This window comes from Leuciscus leuciscus, assembly GCF_965113295.1.
Source record: "Leuciscus leuciscus genome assembly, chromosome: 5".
Taxonomy (NCBI): Eukaryota; Metazoa; Chordata; class Actinopteri; order Cypriniformes; family Leuciscidae; genus Leuciscus; species Leuciscus leuciscus.
In genome coordinates, this window is record NC_138729.1 from 5,755,401 (window position 1) to 5,783,386 (window position 27,986).

The following is a 27,986-nucleotide window of genomic DNA, read 5'->3' on the forward strand; positions in this document are numbered from 1 at the left end:
CAGATGACTTTGATTAATAATCATAACTAAAACAATTAAACCAGCTTCACCAGCACCAGTTTTGCTTGAGAATAGCATGATTATGCTGGGGCCGGTTTCACAAAGCTATTTTAGACCGGTCTATAGTGTTAGACAAGTCTAAAATGTGCTCATAGTCTAGTCTAATGCCAGTTAGACTGTTTCACAAAAATAAAGACTGACTTAATTTAGACCAAAACATTTTGACACCTTAACCCCAGGCTAACTTAGGTCTAAGACTCTGTTACCTTGGCAACCAGCAGTAACAATCAGTTACATTACAAACAGCCAAAAGAAAAGGGAAAATGGCTCATAATTTAAACATTTCTTCTTGTTACTACATTCTCAACTAAATTTCCCAAGTAAAATGTCCTTGTAACTGTTATACTCCTCCGACAAACACATATTTTCCGCTGGGGTAAACTGCACTGAGCGGTTGAATGTGCTTACTCGATCCGCCATGTTTTTTGTTTTGAAAAGTGCCTTAATTTACCCAGAATGCATTGCAGTGTAGTCCTACTTAAGATAGTCAGAGTCTTAAGTGCTTTGTGCAACAGTCTGATTTAGATGTCTATCTGAAGTCTGACTATCTACTATATCTAAGCCATAGTCAAAGTCTATCTTTGTGAAACCGGCCCCTGGTCCTCCAGTTAGACCAGCACTTACCAGCAGAAACCAGCCATGAATTCATGCTGGTTTATGCTGGATTTTTCAGCAGGGTATATTGAACCCCACTGAACCTTTTTTTGTTCTAAGAGTGCAATACTGTTATGATGGATTTTCATAATTCTGGGACAAAAGTAAAACAATCAAAAATCTAGACATAAAAGGCAGCAAAAACTTTGATAAATAAGTCACAGTTAAAAAGTTTCCAAGACAGAAAATCTGGGAAAAGGGTATCTGTTATTTTTAATAAAAATCCGCCCGTGGGACATAGAAGTGCCTGTAGTTGAAGAAACACTCAAAATGGCTAACTAGCCGTGGTTAACGGGAACCTTGTGTTTCCCCCCCCTCTCTCTTCTGCTCTGTAAAGTTCTCCAGTTTTTTCTGCATCGTTCTGCCTTTCTCTCTCTCTCTTTCTCCCCCCATCTTGCTGTCCCTCTCCCCAACGTCCTTCTCTTGGTCTGTTTTTGTTTTCCAAACAAGGTTCCCTTTACAGGAAATTGTGTATTCTGGAAGCGTTCAGGAAGGCAGAGAGCAGGTTTCCTGTTGGAGCCATGGCTACAAAAAAGAAAAAAGGAGGGAGGAAGAGAGAAAGCGGGGTGGCCGGAGGGGGGAGGGGGGGGGGGGGTTGGGTGAAAGGGGTTCGGTAATGTCCAAACTGGTGAAGAATAAGCAGGCAGTTACTTCTCTCTCCTCCCCTCGCTCTTCTACCCTCCCCTTTGCAAAAAGTTCTGACATTTCAAGCCTCCACTCAACATCAGCACGATGACCTCCTGAACAACGTGGAACGAAAAGGATAGATAGATAGATAGATGGATAGATAGATAGAAGTGGAAAGGACAGGAAAATGTCTCCTCTGCAAAGCTTCTTGGTGGGACAGAAGCTCGTGTCGTAACTTTTCCCCCTCAGACTCGACACAGAATCTCACCTCTCTCTGTTCAGGGCTTAAGGGAGGAGAGACCCTGATGATGAAGTGACGTTGGGCGTGAACCGCTCCAGAGTTCTTCGCCCACACCAGATCTTTGGTGGCTCAGTCAAGATGTGAGCGGATGATTTCTTTTGTTTGACACTGTGGACTTCCTGATTTGGGGCTTTTCTTTTCTTTTCTTTTCGAGCGCATTTCCCCTCCTTCCCATCCCATGCGTTGTGGGACCAATGGTTGATTTTAAGGTGTATTTACTCTGATCTGGATACGTTACGGAAGCCTGATGAAGAATAAGGCTGCCAAGCTGAAGTCCAAAAGGAAGGGAACTGAAAATGCGTTCGGCTGTGACTTGACTGAACATCTGCAGAATTCAGGACTAGACGGTAAATTCCTCTTTTCCGCACTCACTCCTCCTCTTGCCATTCATATAACGGCTGCCCCTTTTTTTCCAAAGCCCCAGCAGTCATAATAAGTTGACTTTATTAGGAACCCACACCAGAGCAGAAGCCTGGGCCTCTGCGTAAACATTAGCTACGTGTAATAAACCAACACCCATTTCGGGTGCTGGTTGGCTGGTGTGTCTATGTTTTTGTTGCGATTGAAACAGAAGATACTTTATTCTTGTGCCGGACACTTTTCCTCTTGCCTAAAACCATTTAACTGGAAGGTATTGCCTAATAATCTCCACTTTTTGAGTGCGTTATGAAACAAATCTGAATGTAATCTTAACCTGTTCAGTGCTCATACACATAAGCATTAAAAGAAAATAAAGAGCAAAGGAAATGTTCAGAGGAAGAGGAAGGGGGAAAAGAGGAGGAGAAAAGGGAGGACTCGATTTTAAAGATATACTGTTCGTGTTAAATGCCGACATTGCGTTTATGAAATATCACTACATTTCTCATCAAAGGCTGTTAAACTAAAAGCACCGGTTCCTCTTAAAGTGGCTGTGTATTATTGAGAATATCACTTAATTTATGTCCATAATATTTCAATATGCCGTCGGACATTCTTCATTTGTTAGCTCAAAGTGGAGTTTTTGTTCCCATCCATAACATCAATTTCGGTGTGTGTTATGATTATACATTTTTGATGGATATCAACAATAACCTCCTCATGCTGATCCAGAAGCAGCTTTTCCTCTGCGTTTCCCAAGCTCTAACATTATGAGAGACAAAACACAATGCTGATCTGGAAACAGTGCGGTGCCACCCGTAGTTTGACAGATCCATGTGACTTGACCGAGTTCATCTGAAGCCTGTAACTGTGAAACAGTCTTTTGTTTAAGATCCTGTCTGCTCACATGTTTTGATCGTTGAGGCAAGAATGACCGTAAATGCTCTCGAGATATTTATTGGAAACTTGATTTTAAAACTGTGCAAATTATTTGATATATTTGAAGTAAGATTATATTCTATTGTAATATTGTTTATATTTTTTAACTACACTGTAAAAAAATTCTAACCTCCCCAACTCAAAATGTTCTAGTGATAATGTTTATTACTCATTATTCACCATGTCTTCATTTCAAGTAACATAGTTGAAAAGTTATTAATAACTTTAGATCTAGATCTTTAACTCTATCTATCTATAATTATTACTAATACTTGCATCATTCTTGATTGTGACATATCAACAGTAATTAAGCAGTTCATTGATTTTCTTTCATTACTGAAGCATCTTAGTTTTTTCCCTCACGCCACAGGCACCTTTGGCTAGTAATGTTTAGACATTATATGAGCACAAAATGGATTTATACTTTGTGGATAGATATAAGTGCTAACTAAGTAACATCCACCAACCCCGTTGTGTGATATCATCTAGTAGTGAGTTGAGCAGGAAAGTCAGAATCCATTTTGGACGAATTCTTATGTTCACCATCCTGAAAGGCCTGCTTATTCCTTCATGGATTTGTAAGACAGTTTTGCAGGTTAAGCTGGTAGCGAAGCCTCGTGTTGGACACCAACACACCAGTATCACATGTGTGAACCAACCTCAAAAACACAACATGTGTTAGTGTTCTCAGCAATATGTGCTTTACTTTTCACTGACAGCATCTTCTTTAGGTGGAATTGACTAAATACACCATATGAAAGCTAAAGCAGTTTAGTTCTAAAGTTAAAACTAAAGCAATCATTTATCAATGATTGTAAAACACTCGAGAAGTATCTCTCTGTCTGCCAGCAGGTCAAAACGAGAGCTTCCTCTCACAGAACAATCATTCATTCATCCGGCCGGTTGGAGGTCTTCTCTGCATCCCAAGCAGAATTTCTGAATAGTAAATGATTTGGTTTCCCAACATTTGCTATTTTTACTTTCCGTTCTTTGAAATTCGTAAAATAAAATGATTTTGCCTTTACTGGGGGATGTATGGAAGCTTGTTTCCACCACAGAATAAAAAATAAAAAAAGATAATTGCAACTTTTTAATCTCACAATTTTGACCTTTTTTTGTTGTTTTGTTGCAATAGTGAGTTTATATCTCACAATTCGGACTTTATAACTCGCAATTGTGAGATTATATTTCACAATTCTCAGAAAAGGCTAGTATTGTGTCAGAAATAACATCAGAATTGGGAGATATAAAGTCGCAATTGCGAGTTATAAAGGCTGAATAAGTTTATATCTCGCAATTGTGAGCTCTCACAATTCTGAGAAAAATAGAATTGCGGAAGTTGGAATTGCGAAAAAGTTAGAATTGTGTGATATAAACTAAGAATTGCAAGAAAAAAAATCAGAATTGTGTTATAAAAAGTTGCAATTACCTTTTTAACTGAGTTTATAACTCACAATTTTGACTTTTTTCACAATGCTGAGTTCATATCAGAATCTGGAGAAAAAAATCTGAATTGCGAGTTCTAAAGTCAGAATTGCGAGAAAGTCAAATTTGTGTGATATAAACTCGCAACTGCAAAAAAAAGCTGCAATGACCTTTTTAACTGAGAGTTTATAAGTCACAATTCTGACTTTTTTCTCGCAATTCTGAGTTTATATTTCCAAATCTGGAGAAAATTTCAGAATTGCGAGTTCTAAAGTCAGAATTGCGAGAAATAATCTAAATTGCGAGTTCTAAAGTCAGAATTGCAAATTTGCAATTTGAAAATTGTGTGATATAAACTCGCAAAACATGTTTATAACTCGCAATTCTGACTTTTTCTCCAGATTCTGAAATATAAACTCAGCATTGTGAGAAATAAAGTCAGATTTGCATGATAAAAAGTCACAATTACTTTTATTTTGTTATTCCGCGGCAGAAACAAGCTTCCATAGGGGATGTGCTGTACTCTATCTCTCTGTAGTTATAGTGTATTGATAATGGAAATCTCTTTATTTGTTTTAGATAAAGTGCTGTGCTACACATTTAGGTGAAAGATCTGTGCTTCAGTTTGTAGATAAGGGTAGGTTAAGCATGGGAAGTGTAGACTTCCTCAGACTCTGGATGGTTCATTGGTTCAGGGCTGAAATTGCTAATGTTGTTTCCTACCGTGAGAGGGCCATTTCATTATTTAAAGCAGAGCACTTGAATAATACTTTCAGTTCATGACCCATTATAGTGCCTGGCAATTTATTCTGTGAACAAAGTATTTCGCATTACGCTTAAAAGTTTTTAAGCCTATTACTCTATAGACCTTATGTAGCCCCGCCCCTTTTCTGTCTTCCGGTTTGTATTTCCACAGCATGAAGGTAAGATCTTACAGATTTATGAATGAGCCGCTTATTTAAAAATCTTCCCGGTCTACTGACATGTGTTATGACATCCGTCGGTTGTCCATTTACAATAAGTAAATCCACCTTATACCAGCTAATTACTATTCGACCGCGATGCCATAGAAATATACAGAGCTACATTAAAATTTTAATGCACGCTTGTTTCTCTTGCACATATGATCTATACCTGTCCACATCTACCAAACAACATATGCACTCTTCTTTCTGAAATGCAGTCTGACATAAATAGAGTATCCTCACCATGTTATAGACCTTATGTAGCTCCGCATCTTTTCAGCGCTGCGCTCGTTGTCTTTTGACTTCCGGTCTGTATTTTCACAGCGATTTTTGCGTGTTTATTAATGAATGGCTCATTTTAAAATCTTCCCGGTCAGCTGACAAATGCTTTAAACATTACAGTCCTCAAGATAACTTTCGTTAACTTTACATTAAGTAAATCCACTTCAAAAGCTAATTACTCCTGGACAGCAATGCCATAGAAATATACAGAGCGACCGCAAAACGTATTTAGAAAATATTTAAAAAATATTTAAATTAAATTTAAATATTTAAATATTTTTAAATATTAATATAATATTTAAATATTAATAATAATATAAATATTTTTTAATATTTTAAATTGAATTTAAATTAAATATTTAAAAAATATTTAGAAAATATTCTAAAGATGGCGGCGCCCTCTTTCTCTGGCGCATTAGGTCTATAGGCCTAAGAAAAGAAAAAAACTTTGCTGACAATCTCCAATATCAAATTGATTTGAATAAAATAAACTTGAAATATATGAAAAAATTGGGTAAAATGCTAAAACTATATAAGCTGTGACCTAGTGTTTAGTTCACATGCTCTGATATATTAGCGCTCATGTGGGCAAGATGAGCTCAAGTTTGATTTGTATACCATATCCTCCCACTTTTCCTCATAATTTCCATGGTTTTCTCTAGTGTTTCTGTCCAACAACAAAAAAGGCAAATGAACGATTGATTTTTTTATAAATAATAATAAAATTAGGTTAAATTGAATTCGATTGTGGCTCAGAATCAGGCTTAAATACAAACTGAATTGAAACAAACTCAGTAAAACAGTAAACAGTAAAATCAGATCCAAAGTTTCAAGGTCCAAAAAGGACACAAACGTTCAGTGGTTTCTGAATCGATGCAATCACTTTGTATGATGAACAGACCCAAATTTGATTTATTCACCGTCAAATCAAATCACACAACGACATCAGTAACATCAAACCTCATTGGTTCTTGTGTGTCGTGACATCATGACACAAGTACCACAGAGGTTTGATGATATTGTTGGTCATCATATTGAATCTAGGCCCTGTCTTTTTGGCTAAAGGGAAGAAAAATGTGATATTGTAGTGGTAAGGGGAATCGGCTCCAGCATCCCTGCGACACTTCATAGGACATGTGGTTTGGAAAATGGATGGATTGTAGTGGTGTAGAAACAATTTTCACCCAGAAATTGCTAGTAAATTTCACGATTAATAGCAAAGAAATGGCATAACATCGGATTAAATGTGAAATTTTGAACTAGAAAGACATGTTATGGTTTGGAACACAATTTCTCCATTTGTGTTAAATGGTAGAAGTAAGCACAGTAAAATAAAGATGATAAAATGACTTTTACTGTGATAAACTTCAGGATTAACCATGTGCTGTAAAATAACAGGAAAATGCTAGCCCGTCATGATACTGTCTGTTTAGTGTCCTCTAAACAAACCTAAACAGAGCTTAAAGATATCATGGCTGGAGGTATGTTAGGAAGTGATGAAGTTGGGTGGGAACTTTCCAAAGGCCCTTTAGAATAAGAGGAAGTGTCATAAGTAATACCAGCTGCAAGGCCTGGGTGTGTCAGGTTTCCTCTGAAACAAACAAACCATTTTTAACTTCCTGCCCTGGCCCACCTTCTCCACAATAAGCAGCCCGACAGGATAAAGGAAGGACGGTGTAATACTGTAGTCTACATGAAACACTACAGTCTCAAAGAGAGAGAGAGAGAGAGAGAGAGAGCAGAAATGCACATACTATACAGATTATTTAAAAGGATAGCACACGAAGAATGATGACTTTAAGTATTTGACAATATTTTGCAATGATGTATAATAGGTCATGAATATTACTCTATGTAGGCATTCAAATTGTAATAAACATTTGGTTTACAAATTGTCGGTATATGTAGGGTAGGCCTCTGTTTTGTTCGTGCACATAAAACCTGAAGATTACTTCAAAAGCATTAGCTTTAGGGTATATATTTCTCAATACTTTCTCACACAAAGCCTTGTCAAAGTGAAAAAAGCTACATATATACCCCAAATAATCTCAAACGTGTCTCTTCTAGAGTTCCTCAACAATGTCTCAAACTGTGTTTAACGTCCACAATCAAAAGTCAGAGAGTTCATTTGGAACTCCAATGTTATTCATCAAATTTTTCCAAAACCAAAAAGAATCTGAGCTGTTTTATACACATTAAATATAAAGCTCTATATTTTTGTATGTTATTGATTGTCACTCTTGTAATTGTTAGTTGTTGTTCTTCTTTTTCTGCTATTGAAGTCAATGGCAGCCAGTAGAACTGTATGGTACAAAGTTGTGTGAAACTTTGCACATGGACAGAGAAGAGTCTGATCTGTTATCATAGAAAAACTGGAGTCTTTAAAGGGATAGTTCACCCCAAAAAATGAATATTCAGTTGTTATTATTTACTCACCCTCAAGATGTTCCAAACCTGTATGAGTTTCTTTCTTCAGTTAAACACAAAGTAGATATTTTGAAGAATCTTGGTAATCAGAGAGTTGACGGTAGCCTCTGACCTCAATAGTAGGAAAAAATACTATGGAAGTCAATGGATGTCGTCAAATATTACTTTTTTTTTTAAGTCGATTTTCATTTTTGGGTGTCCTATCCCTTTAATTCAAACCACTAACTGCTCAATATTATATTTATGCTGCTAATAACTTTTGAACTGTAAGGCCTAGAAACGGTCTATTCATTTTTGTATGCATTGCATAAACTACTTTAGCGTAATGCCTCTGCACTTTAGCATAATGCTTCTGAAATAATAACATAGGGTGTGTTTCCTATTTACAATGTAACTTGCTTTGTTTGTATGGTTAGAGGGATTAACTAGCTATAATTGTTTCCTGAAATCGTGTTTGCACTTCCAGTGTTTAATCCACGTTGGTTCAACAATATAAGACTGTCATTAATGATCTCATGCGCAGATGGTGGAGTAATAACTTCTGCTAGTTAATCGATTCGAGATCACATGTCAGATTACCATAGCTACATCTGCACAAACAACAGAAAGCCTTTCAGTTTTTAAAATAACATTAACAATCATAAACGCTTTACTCCTTTATGCGGTTCATTCAGTCCGCAGCGTTCTCCAGTGTGTTTTCTCTGAGATGCTGCTGTAACAAACAAGGCTTCACTAATTTCGTTCCCCATCATTTTACTTAATTTGATGTTTGGTTCATTGCAGGTTCCCTCCCTAGTTTAAAGGCATGGTTCACCCAAAAATTCAGGGTGAGAAAATGATGACTGGATTTTAATTTTGGGGTGAACTACCCCTTTAAGGCCCGTCCACACCAAAGACGATAACTATAACAATAAAGATATAGTTCTAAAAATCATTCTGAATATAAAAGAATAGCATAGTCCACATCACTTCACAACTATAACGATAACCACACCATATTGTTGGAATCACTTTCAGGGCATTTTTTATTTTTATTTTTTTGATGATGATGAACAATAAAAACATTTACACAATCCTCCATATGCACACCTCGGCAATAGAATCGCCATTGGCTTGTACAGTTTTTGGGTTACTCGCCAGACTGATATACTATTATATATATATATATATATATATATATATATTCATTCCACCAAATCAGCTAATCATTGTAAAATGGCACCTCTTTTTAAATGTCTAAATGTACACTCTTAAAATCAGTCAATCAAGCATTATATTATGATAATCAAGCATTATTTAATGATATGACTTTAGTAATTCTAAAACTTGATCATCATGCATAAATGCATATTTGTCATTTTAACTGAACTGGTCATACAGTTTTTCTAAAAAAAATAAAAAAAAATAAAAGATAATAGTAATTGATAATAGTTAAAAAGATGATAATCCTACAACTAATTATACTACTAATAATGACAATATACAACACATGAGCTGCTGGGTTCATGAATGTTAATCACGTTGTCAGCGTTCGCTCGAACTGATTTGCTGAAATTAAAACAGAGATGAGCGCCAGCCAATGAGATTTAGCCGTTTGCGCATTAGCTCCGCCCACTACCGGATAAACCGGCATATCTTCTGTTTAAAGTCAAATTTAAAGCGACAGACGAAAAAAAAAAAAACTGCAGCGCGCTCTTATTAGAATAAACGGAACGTTATCGTCAGCTGATGTGATGTGGATGCTAATACAGTTATCATTTTAGTTATCTTTATAGTTATTGTTCTTGGTGTAAACGGGCATTTACTGCTTTTAATTATAGGCCATGCATATAACTCTTAAATGGAATGAGATATTTTTGCCAAATTTGACTTAGAAAAATAGCAGGGCATCACCACTTAGTGGCGCTGTAACAGCAAAACATCAAAACGACTTTAACTACAGAACAGTTGGTCCGACTGAGTTCAACATTGGTCTTGCAGTGTCTTTGTTGGCGTTGCTGTCAATAGTTCATGATGACAGTTCTCATCTTGAGATATATGGTCTGCATTTTAATGGCAAGGTGTCAAAACTTTCTGCCAAAATGGCATGTTCCTGTAGGAGAATACTGTACATAAAAAAGGATGAAAAATGGCTGTAAAAATGTTTCCGGTGGCTGCCATGAGTGTCATCAAAGTGCTCACAACCAAACCATACACATTTCTCCACACTCAGAAAAAAGCATTATTATTATTATTATGGGTTGCACTTCATTTTACAGTACGTGCACTTGTGTGTACTTACAGTGTACTTGCCTATGAAAGTACTGGGTAATCTAAGGTAACTGCATGGGTTCAGGTTAGTTTAGGGGTAGGTTCAGGGTTAGTACCTAGTTATCACCCAGTTATTGCAATGTAACATTGCATGGGAAACAGGACTGTAAAATAAAGTGCTTATTATTATCATCATTATTTATAAATCCTTAATGCAGCTTTTCCTGCATATTAGTGCGACAGTTCACAATCGGTTTGTTGCAGTTTTACAGGTGTAGATATTTTAATTATTTTACTCAGTCATTTAAAAGAATAGTTTTTCTAGTTTCTAATATTGCTTAAATCTCATCCATGCTCCATACAGTATATAGTGTTGAAACTTGCTGCATGCAGACGTGTCAGGTTGCAAGACATCATTGGTAATCGTGTCTCTTGATGGATCATGACATGCAATAACTTATGTTACACCGACCAATTCTGCACCCGGAGAAAGCAGTTTCTCACACCTGGGGCCGGTTTCACAAAGATAGACTTTGACTATGGCTTAGATATAGTAGATAGTCAGACTTCAGATAGACATCTAAATCTGACTGTTGCACAAAGCACTTAGGACTCTGACTATCTTAAGTAGGACTACACTGCAATGCATTCTGGGTAAAATAAGACACTTTTCAAAACAAAAAAAACATGGCGGATCGAGTAAGCGCATTCAACCGCTCAGTGCAGTTTACCCCAGCGGAAAATATGTGTTTGTTGGAGGAGTTTAACAGTTATAAGGACATTTTACTTGGGAAATTTAGCGGAGAATGTAGTAACAAGAAGAAATGTTTCAATTATGAGCCATTTTCCCTTTTCTTTTGGCTGTTTGTAATGTAACTGATTGTTACTGCTGGTTGCCAAGGTAACAGAGTCTTAGACCTAAGTTAGCCTGGGGGGAAGGTGTCTAATTTTTTTGGTCTAAATTAAGTCAGTCTTTATTTTTGTGAAACAGTCTAACTTACATTTACATTTTTACATTTACATTTATTCATTTAGCTGACGCTTATATCCGAAGCGACTTACAATTGCTATATATGTCAGAGGTCGCACGCCTCTGGAGCAACTAGGGGTTAAGTGTCTTGCTCAGGGACACATTGGTGTCTCACAGTGGATTCGAACCCGGGTCTCTCACACCAAAGGCATGTGTCTTATCCATTGCGCCACCACCACCCCAACTTGCATTAGACTAGTCTATGAGCACATTTTAGACTTGTCTAACACTATAGACCGGTCTAAAATAGCTTTGTGAAACCGGCCCCAGAGGCTTATAAAATCACACCTGTCAGTGCTTGAAGCAGGAACCTATATGCAGTACCTGCACTTCTTCGTCTGCAGATTACCAGAAAATTTTCTTGTTTTCAATTTTTTTTTTTAGCTCACAAAGATATCATGTGGCCTCAGAAGACTTGGAATGTTGCGCAAAAGACATAATTATGATATTTTTATGGTGTTCTTTTTTTTTTTCAACGGTGTGCTTTTATTAAATGGATAAAATCAGTGCAAACATTCTTCAAAATATCTTAACTTGTGTTTCTTGAAAGACAGAAAGTCATAAAGGTTTGGAATGATATGAGGGTGATTAAACGATGACAAAAAAAATACTTTTTTGGGTGAACTATTCTTTCGATAAATTGAGCTTTTTTGACATATCTGAATGATCATTGATGAATTTGTCCTGTTTTTTGTCTAGTTCCTCACGTCCTGAAGACTTGTGCAGAGTTCATAGAGAAACATGGGATTGTGGATGGAATCTACAGACTCTCAGGAATCACATCTAACATTCAAAGACTCAGGTTGGCCAGTTTTATAGACTCACAACCTCATGCATACAATTGTGTTGGAAACCCTTGCAACAATCAATTCTTTGTAGTAAATGTGTGTTTCTCTCTCTCTCTCTCTCTCTCTGTGTGTGTGTGTGTGTGTGTGTGTGTGTGTGTGTGTGTGTGTGTGTGTGTGTGTGTGTGTGTGTGTGTGTGTGTGTGTGTGTGTGTGTGTGTGTGTGCATACAGACAGGAGTTTTGCTCTGAGCTCTGTCCTGACCTCACTAAAGAAGTGTATCTTCAGGATATCCACTGCGTTGGCTCTTTATGTAAGCTGTACTTCAGAGAGCTTCCCATCCCTCTCCTCACTTATGAACTCTACAAGAAATTTACAGTAAGTTTGTGAGCAAGAAAAACTGAAGACTCGAGCAGAATAGAAGAATGATATAGTTGCATCTGATACAGTGACTTAGTGTCTTAAATAAATAAAAAAATTGTGAAAATGAAAAAAATTCAGTGTTTGTGTACAAGAAGTGACATTTATTTTAAGGACAGCGGATACAGAACTATACAAAGATATAGTACAAAGAGGACGGGGGAAAGAAAGCAGCCAAATGTAGACAGGAAAGGAGGAGACAAATAAATTGAAAACACTGCAAAGAGGTTAAAACTTCAAAAAGTAAAAAATAATTACCCTATAAAGACTTCTGAATCATATTTGATGCCAATTTCTAAGACCTCTAATTTATCAACAAGATAAAAACTTTGCTGAAACTTCATCAGTTTCTTCTTCTACTTTAACACCCTCTGATTGATAGTTTATAATTTTATGAACTAAATTTTGTATAATCTTTTTTGCTGTGAAATCTTGGCTGATTTTTATAAAAATGAATTTATGAAGAACTTTTATATTGTTAGTAATATTTCAAGATAAACAACACTGGACTGGACTGAAGCAACTCGGGTTTACTTGATTATCCATTGATCATTCATTCTTTTCAGCAAAATCATGTTAATCAGGCTTTTGAGGAAGGTTTATTAGTTTATTATTATGAACATCTCTAAATCATCATTGATGTATTGAATTGCATCGTTTTACCCCCACAATAAAAACTATGGAGCTTTGATCATAAAACTAAGCCTTTATATATCATCTTAAGCCGTATTATAGGTAGATACAGAGACAACTAATATTTATTTACATTTTATGCAAGTAGCTGCTATACTGTTATAAAGATCTCATTGATTTACATTACAAGCTATCTGAATTTCATCTCATGTTTTGTCCATTTAAATATCAGCAACTGCAACAAACTGCATATTTTTGCCATATATGAGCCATAAAAGCCAGATGTAGCAAATATCGTCACCTTCCTAAAATAATTGCCTAAGTCATATTTCAATTATTGGTTCAGTTTTTTGTGTTTTCTGAGAAACCTGAAAAAAATTACTTCATTATTTTAGGAAGGTGACGATATAATAATCAAATAAAGTAAACTTTTTTTTTATTTTGTTTTAAATATTTTGTCTAAAGGTTTATTAAACTGTTCCATTTAAAAAAAAAAAAAAAAAATTCTGACTATTATTTAAAAAACAATAAAAGTTGAATGTGTAAGTGTTTCCTGTAGTTGTTTAACTAATGGGATATAAGCATTTGATTAGTTTTATCTGGACCACTGCAACTAACTACCATATTTGAAATGATTTTTAGCTATAGTGATGTCCAGGTGATCCATAATGAACATACTGACAGATGTGCGTCCATTGACAAAAATGAAAAACATTGAAAAACAATGTTCTCCTGCATCCAGGAATTAATGTTCCTCCATCTGTATTTTTGTGCAAAGGCTGCGATGTCAGTTAAAGAGGAGCAGGAGCAGCTCCGAAACATCAGGAGTGCCATAAACGAACTTCCCGTCTCACACTTCAGGTACAGCTGAGGCTTATTTTAATATGTGGCATTATTCTGTAAACTTTATCAGTCTTTATTTACTCCCACGTCATTCTACACCTGGATGACGTCTCTTCTGTTTGGAACACAAAAGGTGAAAGTTTGAAGAATATCCTCGAGTCTTTTTTAATATAATGGAAGTTAATAATAATTGGGACTGTCAAACAACATAAAAGTATCATAAAATATTTTATTTCTTATTGACTAAAATCTCGACATCAGCCCTAGTTCTCATATTGCGACAGAAGTTATTCATGAAACATCTATTCTTTTGCCTTAAAGCTCACAAAATCTAAGGTACGATTTGAGGTACGTTTCCCGTACAATGACTATTATTGCTGCTTATCTTCCATGATGCGTTATTGGACAAATAAACTAGCTAATCACAATTGTTTCTCGAAACCATTGTAATTTTGCCACACATCAGATGTTCAAACTTTTTAATAACATCTCACGGGTGGTGGAGTAAAAACATATGCTAAGATTGAATTAATGTCAGATTGTTATTGCTAATTTCATTCCATTGCAATGAAAAAAAAAAGAGCATAATCTATTTAAAATGATAGTTCACCCAAAAAATTTTAAAAAGAAGAAAATGAGTTTCTTACTTCTACTGAACACAAAAGAAGATATTTTTTAAGTAACTGAAGTAACCAAACAGTAGATGGACCCCATTGACTTTCATTTTATTTTATTTTTTCTACTATGGAAGTCAGTGAGGCCCATCAACTGTTTGGTTACTTCAGTTACTTAAAAAATATCTTCTTTTGTGTTCAGCAGAAGAAAGAAGCTCATACAGGTTTGAAACAACTTGACGGTGAGTAAATGATGACAGAATCTTCATTTTTGGGTGAACTATCCCTTTAAGTCATGAGAAACTGTGCTTCTACAGGTCGAGAGCTGTGGTTCTAAACACACAACTTTGCGATGATGTCTATGAATGTTTGTTATAGTGAATAACGATTTAAGTGTCAGTCTGTTCATCAGACCCAGTTATTCAAATCAATTCACGTTTATTTGTATAGCGCTTTTCACAATCACAAAAAAGTATGACTTACAAAGACTTAATACACAAGTCATATTAACTAGTTTTATGATACTTTTAAGGTGCTTCCTTTTTGCAAACTCAATGTAAAAAATGTCTAACCTCCCCAACTCAAAATTTTCTAGTGACTGGTCACATCTACATTTTTCAATTAGCCCAAGTGAAATTCTGTAAATTATCAAATTAAATTGACAGAATTTAATTTGGGCCAATTGAAAAATTTAGATGTGACCTGTCACTAGAAAATTTTGAGTTGGGGAGGTTAGAAATTTTTACAGTATTAGTCCAATTTTCTCCTTTTGTGTTCCATAAGAAAAAAGTAAGTTATACAGATTTACATAAAATGAAAAAGTGCAAGATTTTCATTTCCAGGTGAACTGACCCGTGTTGTAAAAATACCAAGTCAAAGTGTAATGTAGATGTAAACCTGAAAGGAAATGATTGGACTTTTCAACTATGTTACTTGAAATGAAGACATGGTGAATAATGAGTAATAAACATTAAATGAAATATAATTTTTGTTCTGCTTTCCTAGAACTCTGGAATACCTCACCAAACACTTGGCACATTTAGCAACCCTCAGTCACCAAACCAACATGCATGCTCGTAATCTTGCCCTGGTGTGGGCTCCGAATCTACTCCGGTGAGTCTAGCAGAGGTTTTACTTTCATTTCATACTCTAATTAATCATCCATTCTCTACATAATTCTGTATGAGAGTCATATAATTGCTTATACCACAAATATGTAAGAGGTCCACAGGGAACTTATAGGAGTATATACAATTATATAATTATCACATTCATGGTATTATTATACTTGTCAGTTGATGATTGTTGATGATGAATGAGATATGTTCTTCAGAGGCATTCATGCTACGTGCTATTATTCCTCACAAAGATGGATGATTTATTCATTATCTTCATTGCAATCCACCAAATAAACATGCTTTTCTAAGTATACTCTCTTATATTTGGTCTAGCTCCAAGGAAGTGGAGGTGCCCTCCTGCAATGGTGATATAGCGTTTCAGGAGGTGCGGATCCAGCAGTCAGTTGTAGAGTTCATCCTCAACCACACTCAGCAGATCTTCAACCAGGAACTCCAGCCCTCCAAGTCCAGAGAAGGTACATCTAGCATTGAACTGTTGTAGCATTAGCCTGTCAACTGTCAGTTTGCTGGTTGCGTTTTTTTTATTTATTGCCTGGATGGATGGATGGATGGATGGATGGATGGATGATGGATGGATGATGGATGGATGGATGGATGGATGGATGGATGGATGGATGGATGGATGGATGGATGGATGGATGGATGGATTGATTGATTGATTGATTGATTGATTGATTGATTGATTCCCACAGGGGAAATTCAGATGTCCAGCAGCATATAGTGTGTGTTGTCTACCAACAAGGATTCTCACTGCAATACACTCATAAAAACACAAATGATAAGTTAATAAAAAAATTTCCCTATCACATATTTTAGTTTTCATTTGGTATCATCCGAAAGCTTAAACACTCTGAAATTGGACATCGCCGTAACGTTGAAACAGAACGTTTAATCCTTTAGGCGGGCTACATTTTTTGTGATATCAACTTCAGATTTGGAACACAACTTGGTTAGACATATTGCTTTGATTTTCTAGTAATTTTAGGGTACGTTTACACGACAACGATGTACTAAAAACAGAAGAGTTTTTACTTTTCTTTATTTTTCGTGCAGACGTCAATGTTTTTTTCAATGTGTTTTTTTTTTCAACCTTATTCCAAAATCATTCATGAATTACAACCATTTAATTTCAGATCTGTGCTCAAAAAGGGGTATGACATTTAACAGGTTACGTTGTTAATGTAGTCACAATGAATGGACTATGCACTGTATCTCTAAATAGCTGTGCTGTGAGCAAAGATGCCAGATGTGGTTAGTATAGTCATTTAAAAACCTTCATTCAGAAATGAAATGTGTAATTTTTGAATGAGAAGAGAAGCAGGGAGAAGATCTTTTATTTTTTTTAATGTAAACCATCTGGGCATATTCTGTAATCATGCTGTACAAATCAAAACAAAATATACCGTAATTGGAAATTACAGCTCATTAAGGTAATTAGCACCTATGCTCAGTGGAAAGCCATGCGGTCTCACACAGTTTGTGATAATTTGATCAGGGGACTTGTGCTTGCTTTATCCCATTCTCCTAAAGCTTTTGCATTAGGCTCAGCTTTTCTAATAATACTCCTGTTTAGAAATCTGCCTACGAGTGTGCTGACCAGAAATAAAGTATGTCATATTAGTATGATTGCAATTAAATTAGCTGAGAACGCGCAACTAATGCACAATACAAATTTCCTCTGGGTGTTTGCATACATTAATAATATCTTCTAAATAAGTTTGACTGTGCTATTCGTGACAACTGTGATGATAGAGTCAGGAAATGGGTCTTAGATGTGGAGTGGGGTGTATACACAATGGCATGAGATCTGCAGCCAAAAATGGACAAGCAAAACAATAGGCAAGTTACATATAAAAAAAGCAAACTGGTAATGACTGCAAACAAGCAATTGTGTTTTACTTTGTTGTTGAAGGTGTGTACAGTTATCTACCCCAGTGTGTTTTGAGTAGATACTGTACATTTTGAGTAGATATCGTATGATGAAAACAGGGTATCGTTAATTAAAGCTAAAAATACTAATAACATGTTTGTTAATTGAAATAAAGCTTAAATAAAATCAAATATAAATATTAGAAAATTAGAAATGTTGCCTTGGCAACTTTTTTCAAATAAGTTTAAGTTGAATTACTAAATGTACATTTATTACATTTAAATAAATAAAAACTAAAACTGAACTTAAAATATATCAAACCTAAATGACAAAGGACATAACTAGATTACTATAAATTGGACAAAAAACTACTGAAAACTGAACATATAAAAATAAAAGCTAATTCAAAATATTAACTCTTTCCCTGCCAGCGTTTTTTTTTTAAGTTACTAGCCACCGCCAGCATTTTTGATCACTTTCACAAAACTTTTATGGCCGCCAGAATATTTTGTTGTATATATTTCAGTACATTTGAAATATATCAAAAGAAAGAAGAGTCTCTGCTTTAAAAAAAAAGAAAGTTTTATTCTAGCTTCATGTATTCTGTTTTTATCAACACTTGAATGTTGATTCAAGTGGGGGGGTTGATTTCCCCCCCCCCCCCCCCCCACATAACATTGAAAACACAGAAAGCCGAAAGATTCCATCAATGGCGGGGAAGCGTTGTCTCATAAATGACGTAAAATTCCCTCATCTGCGTGTAAAGAGTTAAGTAAGGGATAATCCACGGCTAGCTGTGCATTAAGCGATTTTAACGCACGATGTGGAGGCAAAGAACCATCGATGTGTGATCAGAGTGCATTTTAATCGTTTAATGCACACTGTGGATTATCCCACTTATACCATGGTCATTTACCCTTATTGACAAGTTGAAGATGCCACTTATGTTTGAAGTGCTACATTTGACTGGACGGGTTAAACCATGTTTATTTTCATCAGTTACCAATTCTTAGATCTAACTTTCTGTCCACTTTAAATCAGACACAAAGATAAAGTAGTGTAATTTGATTGAATTATAGGCCTAACATTTATTAACATAATATAACATTATATTAGCCTCTAAAGAGAGCGTGAGAAAGATGTGTGTGAATTACCTCTGTTCATTGTCTCTCTGGAATGAAGCTGTGAGTTGAATTACTTCAAAAACAGCAACGTTACAACATCTTTGCTGAGTAATATAATGTAGTGAGTGTGCAGCCGTGCAAGCAATCTCCACTCTCTGTGTGCGAGTGACGTGTGTGTGTGTGTGTGTGTGTGTGTGTGTGTGTGTGTGTGTGTGTGTGTGTGTGTGTGTGCACGTCAATCGAGCATTCAGACAGACCATGGTATAATTAAAACTGTAATATAAATAATACTAAAGTAACACTGGATGAAAATACGTTTTAAATGACATGCATGCAGCCATGACTTGATGATCTAGAATAAGCATGTGTCTTCACAGGCTTTGACCTCTTTTTAGTGATGCAGAGTTTTTTTTACGCTACATGCAACTGTTTTATGGTTTTGTAGGCCCTAGCATGGCCTGTGGGGAGAAGTACGCCACCTTGCCCGCCAGCACACAGTGTGGCCCCATGAAGCTCATGAGTCTTGAGGAAGCACAAGCTCGCTCTCTCAGTCCCAACCACCCAGTAATGAGAGAGAGGCAAAGAGAGAACAGCCTTCCAGATACCAGCACTGCGGCAATGTATCATACAGTTATAGATCTGTCTGACAGCAGGTATGATATACACCATACATTTATGCTCGCCCACACACTCTCCTAGCATGTGTACTTTAGGTTAAACATTAACAGTGTTGAAACTGTATAGGCATACGTGAACTGTCCACCGTTTACAGTAATCCAGTAATGCTTTTTAAAAACCCAGAGAACAGCATTTGTTAAACATTTCAACATTTCCCATTACATTCTCAAACATTCATAAACCTTCTCACAACACAGAAGAAAATTCTCAGGAAAATCTAAGAAGTGGAAGTCCATCTTCAGTCTTGGACGATCGGTCATCGACTCCAAAGGGAAACTGAGTCGCAATGGGAGTGTCTTTATGAGAGGCCAAAATTCCTCAGGTAAGAAAGAAAAAGGAAAGAAACTTCCAAAAAAACAATGACAAAGATAAAAATGGGAAGCTCTTTGTTCAGTTTGACTAAAAGCAAATAACATTTTTATTGTATTTTTAAATAGTATTTTTGCCTGATGCACAGACATGTTGATATGCAATCACATGCCGGCTAGCTTTACTGACTGCATAGATGAGTCTTGGGTTTTATATATATATATAAAAAGACAGCCCTATAAACATTAAAGTCGGCATGAAACGGAAGTTGTGATCGTCTTTTCTTCCCTATTGTGACTAGGGTTGGGTATCATTTGAATTTGAGCAATTCTAATTAGGTTTTAAAAAAAAAATTGAAGTCAAACATTTAGATATCAGTCATATTTATTCTGTGCAAAACACTCTATTGCAACTGAATACTATAAACACAAATCAGCAGAGCCTGAACACATTACTCAAGGAAGCAATGGCACAGATAAATACAACTTTATAGATGAACACAAAGTTCAGGAACAGAAATTGAAATCAAATGTAAAATAACACTGCATAGATTTCTTTTTCTTTTTTAAAGTTGCAAAACTTATTCAGTCAAGATCAGTGGGTAATTTTCATTTTCTTTTGTTCTTTGTTTAAAGGTGCTCTAAGTGATGTTGGGTGACGTCACTTCTTGTTGACGTTTAAAGTATTGTCAAACAAAACGGAGGCTAGCTCGACCCTCCCCCCTCCTCATCCGCGCACTAACCCCCCAAACCCCACCCCCAAATCCTTCTTGTCTGTTATTGGCTGGAACAGTTTGTTATGTTTCGTGGTACGGGTGAGCCCAGTTTGTTTTTGTTGCCGTTTGTGGAGCCTGGTAAATAATCTACAGAGACCACGTTTTTTTACAGTGTGTTCAGGGGACAGGCAGCTAGCGGATGGTGAGGAGATGTTTGCTGAATGTGACAAAGAATGTTTTGGCCTAAAAAACGCATGACATCGCTTAGAGCACCTTTAACGTTAATGACACAGATGGCATCAGGTATATTAGGCTGCTGTCACTTTAAGAGCTGCACGGATCCAATGTACAGTTATCAACTGTTGTTTACATTCACTTAAGTCATAATCAACTGTGTTTATTAAGATTTTTTGACATTATGTTGTGTGTATTTGCCCATTCAAGTGCAAGAAGATACGAAAGAGAACTCAATTTATTATTCATGCACTATATGAGAGGCTGCTTCTTGCGCTTGAATGGTTTTAAATGGTTTGTGCGTGTCCTATTGAATCCACGGTTCTTGCTAATTTTGATCCGGTGTTCTGATGATTTGTGCTACCCACTCAGATTTTGCAACCTCCCATTAAAACAGGTAACACAGTTCGACAGGGAAAAATGCTATCTATCAGACTGTGCTACCAGCATCATTTTCATGTGGTTTGAGGCTTTATTTTTCACCCATACCTACCTCTACCCCAAACCTACCCTTAAAATAATGCAAATACAGTGTTGGTAGAACAATATTATAGGTAGCATTATTTGGCAGAACACCTGCTGTCGTACCCAACCCTATTTGTGACATGGTGTCTCGAAAAAGATCAAATATAGGGGGCGGGACTTGATTTTGTCTATCGGGAATTGATTGGATGGTTGTGGTTTGTGGTTATCTCATGTGAGTGACAGGTTACCCCGCCCTCAAAATTATATTTTCGTATCATAGCTAATTTAGCTTTTGTTTATGGTAAAATTAAGTTGTAAAAAGCCCAAAAATGATATACATATATGTTTTAATGCTTGTTTCCTCTCTTAAACAGAAAAAACTGCAATACGGCCATCCAAAAGCATGGATTCTCTCTGTTCTTTTCCAGCAGCAGGTGGGGCTATATCTCCATAAATATACTTACCTCAGTGTGCTGTCATTGTGCATTTTATTTTATTTAAAACAAAAGGTTTGTACAGATACATATAATATTAATTAATATAAAAATACATTAGATATTTTAAAAAGTTAGTAATTAATTCACTACATTAATAAGGTGTCAGTGTGCCACATGTCCTGTAGCCTATAAGCAAGTTATAATGTATTGTATTACAGAATAGGCTCATATGGCAGGTTTATATCTCAAAGAAGGCTTTTATCTGTTTATTAGTCTGTGTATGACTGAAATATGAAAAGTAAAAACCAACTGGTTTCAAGTGGATGTATTTGATGGAAGGCCTATAACATTAACTAAGGTTCCTTTGACAAACTGTGTAAGTTTAATACTTTATTTTATTAATTCTAATAAAAAAAATTGGTTTGATATTGTGTTATGTCATACAAACATTTTTAAGTGTGGCTGAAGTGTGAAAATGCTTTTTGGGACTGCGGTATATTTGTGGCTTTCATGAATAACCACCAGTTTTCTCTTTTTCAATCCCACTCAGATGAGGACAAAGTACAAACAGAAGGAAGCAATGGCATCTTCGTCCCAGTTCTTAAATCCCGAACCCTGGGCTCAGATATCAACTACAACCTGAACAAAAAAGATCAAAATTCGGACTTAGATCCTCATAATGCTTCAGGAGGATGTCTGACTGAGAAAAGAGAAGGAGCATCAAATGCCTCTTCATCACCACCTTTATCCCCACTGCAGAAAACTCTTCCAGAACAGCTGAAAGTTTTCAAAGGTGACGACCGCAGCGGCTGCCAGCCCACATCTCCTAAAAACCGTCGGATGTTGTATTCTGGATCTGCCAATAATGGATCATCTAGACCGTCTTTTCCAGGCAGCCTGTTTCCCCTGGAGTCTTCACCGCGGCACCAACGGAAGGCCCTCAACATCTCGGAGCCGTTTGCAGTGTCTGTACCTTTACGTGTGTCTGCGGTTATTAACTCTAACAGCACCCCCTGCAGGGCACCTGGCAAAGAACGGGACAAGGGTTTAGGGGGACTCTTTAAGCCTCCCAAGGAGGCCGGACCTCTGGAAGCCCATCGCAGGGAAAGTATTGGCACTGCTGGGTTCCCTGTCCACATCAGTGGCAGCAGTGGGAACTTTACGTTCACAGACTGGGAGACTGGACTAGCTGCTCACACCAACAGTACTGGGTACCGAGAGCACCCGCTTAGTGACAGCAGTGGAGGCAGCGGATGCAGTATCTATAGCAACAGCAGCTCTTTCCCCATGGAGAAGGAGGATCAGACAGGGGAAAGAGATATTACAGATGCGATCACTCTGGGGACAACAAAGAGTATGACGATTGTAGTGTGGGTGTGGGTGTGTGTGTGTGTGTGTGTGTGTGTGTATGGTTCAAGTATTCCCTACATTATGCAGACAAAATATACCTTTTTTTGGTCCCCATTAGGAAAACAGATTATAAATCATACTAAATTATGTTTTTTGAAAATGTAAAAATGCAGAACGTTTTCTGTGATGGGTAGATTTAGGGCTAGGGTTAATATAAGGGGAGAGAATATACAAGTTAGGTCTATGGAAAGTCCTCTTAAAACATGAAAACACGACGTGTGTGTGTGTGTGTGTGTGTGAATATAAGTGTATTTTAATTTAGTGAGAGTCATTTTAAATCTGCATTTGTAAGTTGATTAATTACATTTTAATATATAGATAAAAAAAAAAAAAAGGATTTCAATCCCGACCAGCCCAGCACAGCAACACTCAACCAATGTTGTGTGTTTGGGCTAGACTGTCAGATATGTAATGGCTGATGAGGGAGTGATTGGCAATCACATTATTTTTGCAATTCTGTTTGGTGATGCTACTGCCGCACACTGCACATTTAACTCTACTACCCTGACTGATTATCTGTACTTTCTCAGGAAAGGATGCAGAAGTGAGAGAGCTGATAGCCAGCGTGGAGAATTTTGAACCTCAGGTGTCATCTGAGACTAAAGCAATAGGGGAAGAACTGGAAACTACATCAACACAACAAGAAATAACAAAATTGGACAAACTGGTATGATTTGAATTGATAAAACATCAATTAAACTGAATTAATTGTACCCCTGTAGTTTTTAATAAGATTAATAAGAACTTTCGTTCAACATAAATGAAGATATTTTTTATGAAACCTGAGAGATTTCCGTCCTTCCATTGTAAGTCTAAGTAACCAAAACTTTGATGCTTCAAAGAGTTCATAAAGACATTCTGCGTGTGAATCGGGCGGTTTAATCCAAGTCTTCTGAAGAGACACAATGGTTTTATACAATGAACAGATTTAATTTAGGCTTTAGGCTTTTATTCACATATAAACACTGATCAGTGAATGTACATAAAGCACTCATTTAGGGTAAATGGAAGCTCAAGAATGTTTGCTTGACGTGCGAGAACCAATGAGGTTTGAGGTTCCATTTTCCATATTTGAGTGCCTTATGTATGTTTGTTTAAATGTGAATACAAATTAAATCCGTCAATTCATCATATAAAGCAATCGTGTCTTTTCAAAAGACAGCGCAATTCATATGGATTACGTTTAGAATTTTTATGAAATTTCGAACCGTCAAGGTTTTGGTGGAATGGGTTTTTAATGGAGGGACAGAAATCTCTCAGGTTTCATTAAAAATATCTTCATTTGTGTTCCAAAGATAAACAAAAGTTTTATAGGTTTGGAAGTACATAATGACATGATAAATGTAAGTGAAGTTACCCTTTAATCCCACTGTCTTACATAATTGTGGCCTCAGAAATATTACTGGAACAAATGCCTCTAACCAGTCCACACCTTTTTTTCTTATTTTTGTTTCTTTGTGCTTGACAGGAAGTACTCAACGAGGTGTCATCGTCTGGCATGCAACAGAAAGTTTCAGTCACTGAAGCTAAAACAAATATGTTAGATGAACAGGTGAAGCCCAGCTTCACCAAGATGACTGGAAACGAGGACAGTCTCAAGCTAAGTGGTCAAGCACGGAGAAGAAGTAGTTTGCCCACAAATACTGCATCATCAAAGGGACTCTTTATAGACCTTACCAAAAACGTAATGTTTGATCATTCTGGTGCTACTACATTTAATTCTGTCATGAAGCATTTGCCTGAAAGATTGTTGTCATGCGATGGTGGCTGGAATTACTTGGATAATGATTTTGACAGGACAGACCACAAGAGACTAGAGTCGCAAAACATAATAACAACCAGTCTACAACTTTCCCCATTTCTCCACCTAAAGGAAACCGATATTCTCCAAGATGCAGAGCCATGCAGTGAAGAGGAACTAAGAACAGATCCCGTCGAGAAAGACAACACTTCCAAAAGTGACTCGAGAGATCGTTCAAACAGTTATGTAAAATCGGATAGTCAGACTGCTCTTCACTCTGACTCAAAAGAACCATTAGTGACAAAGGATATTTGTGAAAAAGGAAATAAGGAGGTTAGTGATGAACCCAGGAAAATTGACTTAGCAGGAAGAATCAAGGGAAGCTTAGAAAGACTCTCATCTTGTCTGAATGAACAGCATTTCACATTGGAAATTTTGCATCAAGATGACGTAGACACATGGGGGAGTAATTTGGGTGGTTTGGATCAGGTTGAACCATGGGAAGACTTGTGTTCTGCCAAGCAGTGGGTGACAAGCCCTCTGCACTCACCAAAACTTGAGGATCTCTTACCCATGCCAAAAGAGACTATGCCATGTCATGCAATTCAAAGCCAAATTCTTGATAAGCCAAAAGTGGATGAGTTGCGCAACAGCAAGAAGGATGTAGCTAAAGAACCAACTGTGCTTATTGACATCACATCATCTCAAACAGAGGCTGCTATAACATCCTGTGAACTTGTAAACTTTGTAAACCCAACAGGACACAAAAATTCAGACACAGATGGAGCTTGCTCTGCACATGTAACAGCGCATTTTGACAGTGATAACCGCAAGTGGATGGGAGACAAAGAAGACAAACTTGAGGTTCCACAGGTCAAGATATTGAAGACATTAACTGATTCAGACGAGACCACTGAACTGCGAGACTTGAGCAAAGCAAAACAGAAGCGCTCTTCTGCCTCTCAGAGATTTCACCGACAGACATCCCACGAGTTCTGCATTGTGGAGAGAAGTCAAGAAAACATTAAACCCAAACTCAGGCCATGCTCCCTAAACCTTGATTTAGGACACCAAGGTTTCAGAGACATCTCAAACAGTCAGTATCTGAAAAGTGCAAAGCAATCAATTGCACAGGAATGGGTGACGCATGAAGCCAAGCATGGAAGCTCATCTCTAGAGTTGGAGCTATTCCTGAGTGGCTCCAAGGCACCAATGCGACGCAACTCGGCACCAGTCAGCGTGTCTTCAGTTCGCACTGCGTTCATGATCAAAACCTGCCAAGCTAAAGCTGTTCCTGTTATCCCACCAAAAGTTCAGTATAGCCACATACCTCATGCCCTACTTGAGGGGAGCACTGATCAAGTCAGTAAGAGTACACCTGAAAAGAAACCTGCCAAGAGCAAGTTGGGAAAACCAGGTTCTGCACTTCCCCTTCAGAAAGTCAAAGACAACATGGAGGAGCTGCCAAGAAGTGAACCACCATCAGGGGTTCAAAGACAGAAGCCCACGAACAATGTGACATGCAATGAGAATTTCAAACCAACATCCATTCCCGATCTTCCAGTGTTGAGAAGGAAGCGATCTGCAAATGGGGACACCTTTATGGATCGTCCTAGACCTGAGCGCTCAACGCTTCTTCAGAGATCGTCCTTCAGAAATCGCCCAAGACCTCAAAGTCTCATCCTGTTTAGCCCCCCTTTTCCAATCATGGACTACCCTCCGGTAGGGCAAGATGGTAAACTAGTCCTATCTCCCATTAAAGCTGAAGCCTCACCGTTTGACGTCTATGCAAAAGAACTAGCTGAAAACCTCAAAACTCCCGAGGGGGTGACCTTGCGTAATAAAATGACTTTGCCAAAGAGTGGACAAAGGCTTGAGACCTCAACCAGTTGCTTTTACCAGCCACAAAGGAGGTCAATGATATTTGACAACAGAAGTAACAGGCAAATTGAGTGAGATAAGACTGACTTGTTATTGGCCATCATGTGATAACTAGCAAACTTCTAGCTTGTCAAATGTGCCCGAGTGTCAGTATACCCTATAGAACACATGGTGATGCTTGGAAATCAAGGTGCCGTTAATCTTGATAATCAGAATTGTAAGTATTAAGCTTTGTGTAAAATGATGCTGCTGCTGCTAAGGATTTATATCAGAGTTTTTTTTTTTTTTTTTTTTTATCTTTGCAAGAACAACTGAAACATGCCTAAGGATAAACCTGGGGAACTTAGCATGCTCCTACTGTATATGTAAATACAAACTGTACAATCACATCTCAGTTTAAATCGACTCAATTCCCTTCCTGTGGAGCTGAAGGTCTTTGTGTCTGTTGTTACTTTATCATGATTGGATCATATTATGTTTACAGTTGGAGCATTTATAAATTATCTACAAATCTGCATGATGAAATTAGGTGTTCAACATGCCAGCCAATGAGAAAATAAAACTATTAAAATAGTTTGACAAAATATCAACAAAGAAACAAACATTTATTTATTCAATAGTGTCTTGTTTTGTTATACAAAACTACTCTAAAGAGTAAAAATCACTTTGTACAAATGTTTGGGGTAAAAGTCCAATGATTTGAAGATAAAGGTTTAAAGGTCAATGTTCTTGAATAATTCAAACATTGCTTCTAGCTGTGTTCTCTTCTCTAGTGGGTATAGTAGGATATGCAGTTTTTTATATATGTTCAAATCTCCTGATTACCTGGTTAACTGAAATGTATGAAACAAATATGGCGAGGTGCCAAAAAATAAGATTATAAAGAAGCTGTCCGTATTTTATATAAACCATAGAGCAGAGAAGTTTTGAAAATGTATTTTGAGGCAGACGAGGACAAGGATGAAAGATCATGATGATGATGTTGTCAGTTATTGTAACCAAAGAACACTAACCTTGTAATATGTTCTTTTTGTATTCAGTCACATTGGATTTATTGTATGTATTCCATTCTAAACAAAATAATAAAAGTACTTCACATGTATTGTGTACACTGTGACATACACTTAAGCGTTTCAATGCCATATTTCTATTTGCCTATTTTTAATGTAAGGGAATGCAGATCTTAAATATATATATATTGCCAAAGGATATATATATACACACACACACAAGGGAATGGGGTAAGATTTGCCACTTACCTGAAGTTGTCTTTTAGGTAAATATAAATGATAAAAAATAGAAGCAAATCACGTCTGATATTTCAGGATGTGTGCAAAAATGGAAAAGAAATATAACATAGGGCCAAAGAAA

The 27,986-nt window shown here is 36.8% G+C and overlaps 1 protein-coding gene across 1 annotated transcript; it reads left to right on the forward strand.

The window, feature by feature from the left end:
• Nucleotides 1-13: 13 nt before the first annotated feature.
• Nucleotides 14-27,715, forward strand: arhgap31 (Rho GTPase activating protein 31). The gene is made up of 12 exons (XM_082169933.1): nucleotides 14-1,989; nucleotides 12,017-12,119; nucleotides 12,336-12,480; nucleotides 13,934-14,016; nucleotides 15,618-15,725; nucleotides 16,064-16,206; nucleotides 19,191-19,398; nucleotides 19,621-19,745; nucleotides 21,521-21,580; nucleotides 22,134-22,937; nucleotides 23,524-23,660; nucleotides 24,462-27,715. The coding sequence occupies exons 1-12, from the start codon at nucleotides 1,890-1,892 to the stop codon at nucleotides 26,688-26,690; spliced, it is 4,245 nt and encodes a 1,414-aa protein (XP_082026059.1). The 5' UTR covers nucleotides 14-1,889; the 3' UTR covers nucleotides 26,691-27,715.
• Nucleotides 27,716-27,986: the final 271 nt, after the last annotated feature.

What these genes read in the sequence shown, in the direction of transcription:
- arhgap31 (XM_082169933.1), top strand. Translation starts at nt 1,890, where the DNA reads ATGAAGAATAAGGCTGCCAAGCTGAAGTCCAAAAGGAAGGGAACTGAA. An exon ending in CTTCCCGTCTCACACTTCAG is followed by an intron (nt 14,017 to 15,617) that starts GTACAGCTGAGG and finishes CTGCTTTCCTAG; the next exon opens with AACTCTGGAATACCTCACCA. An exon ending in GCCCTCCAAGTCCAGAGAAG is followed by an intron (nt 16,207 to 19,190) that starts GTACATCTAGCA and finishes ATGGTTTTGTAG; the next exon opens with GCCCTAGCATGGCCTGTGGG.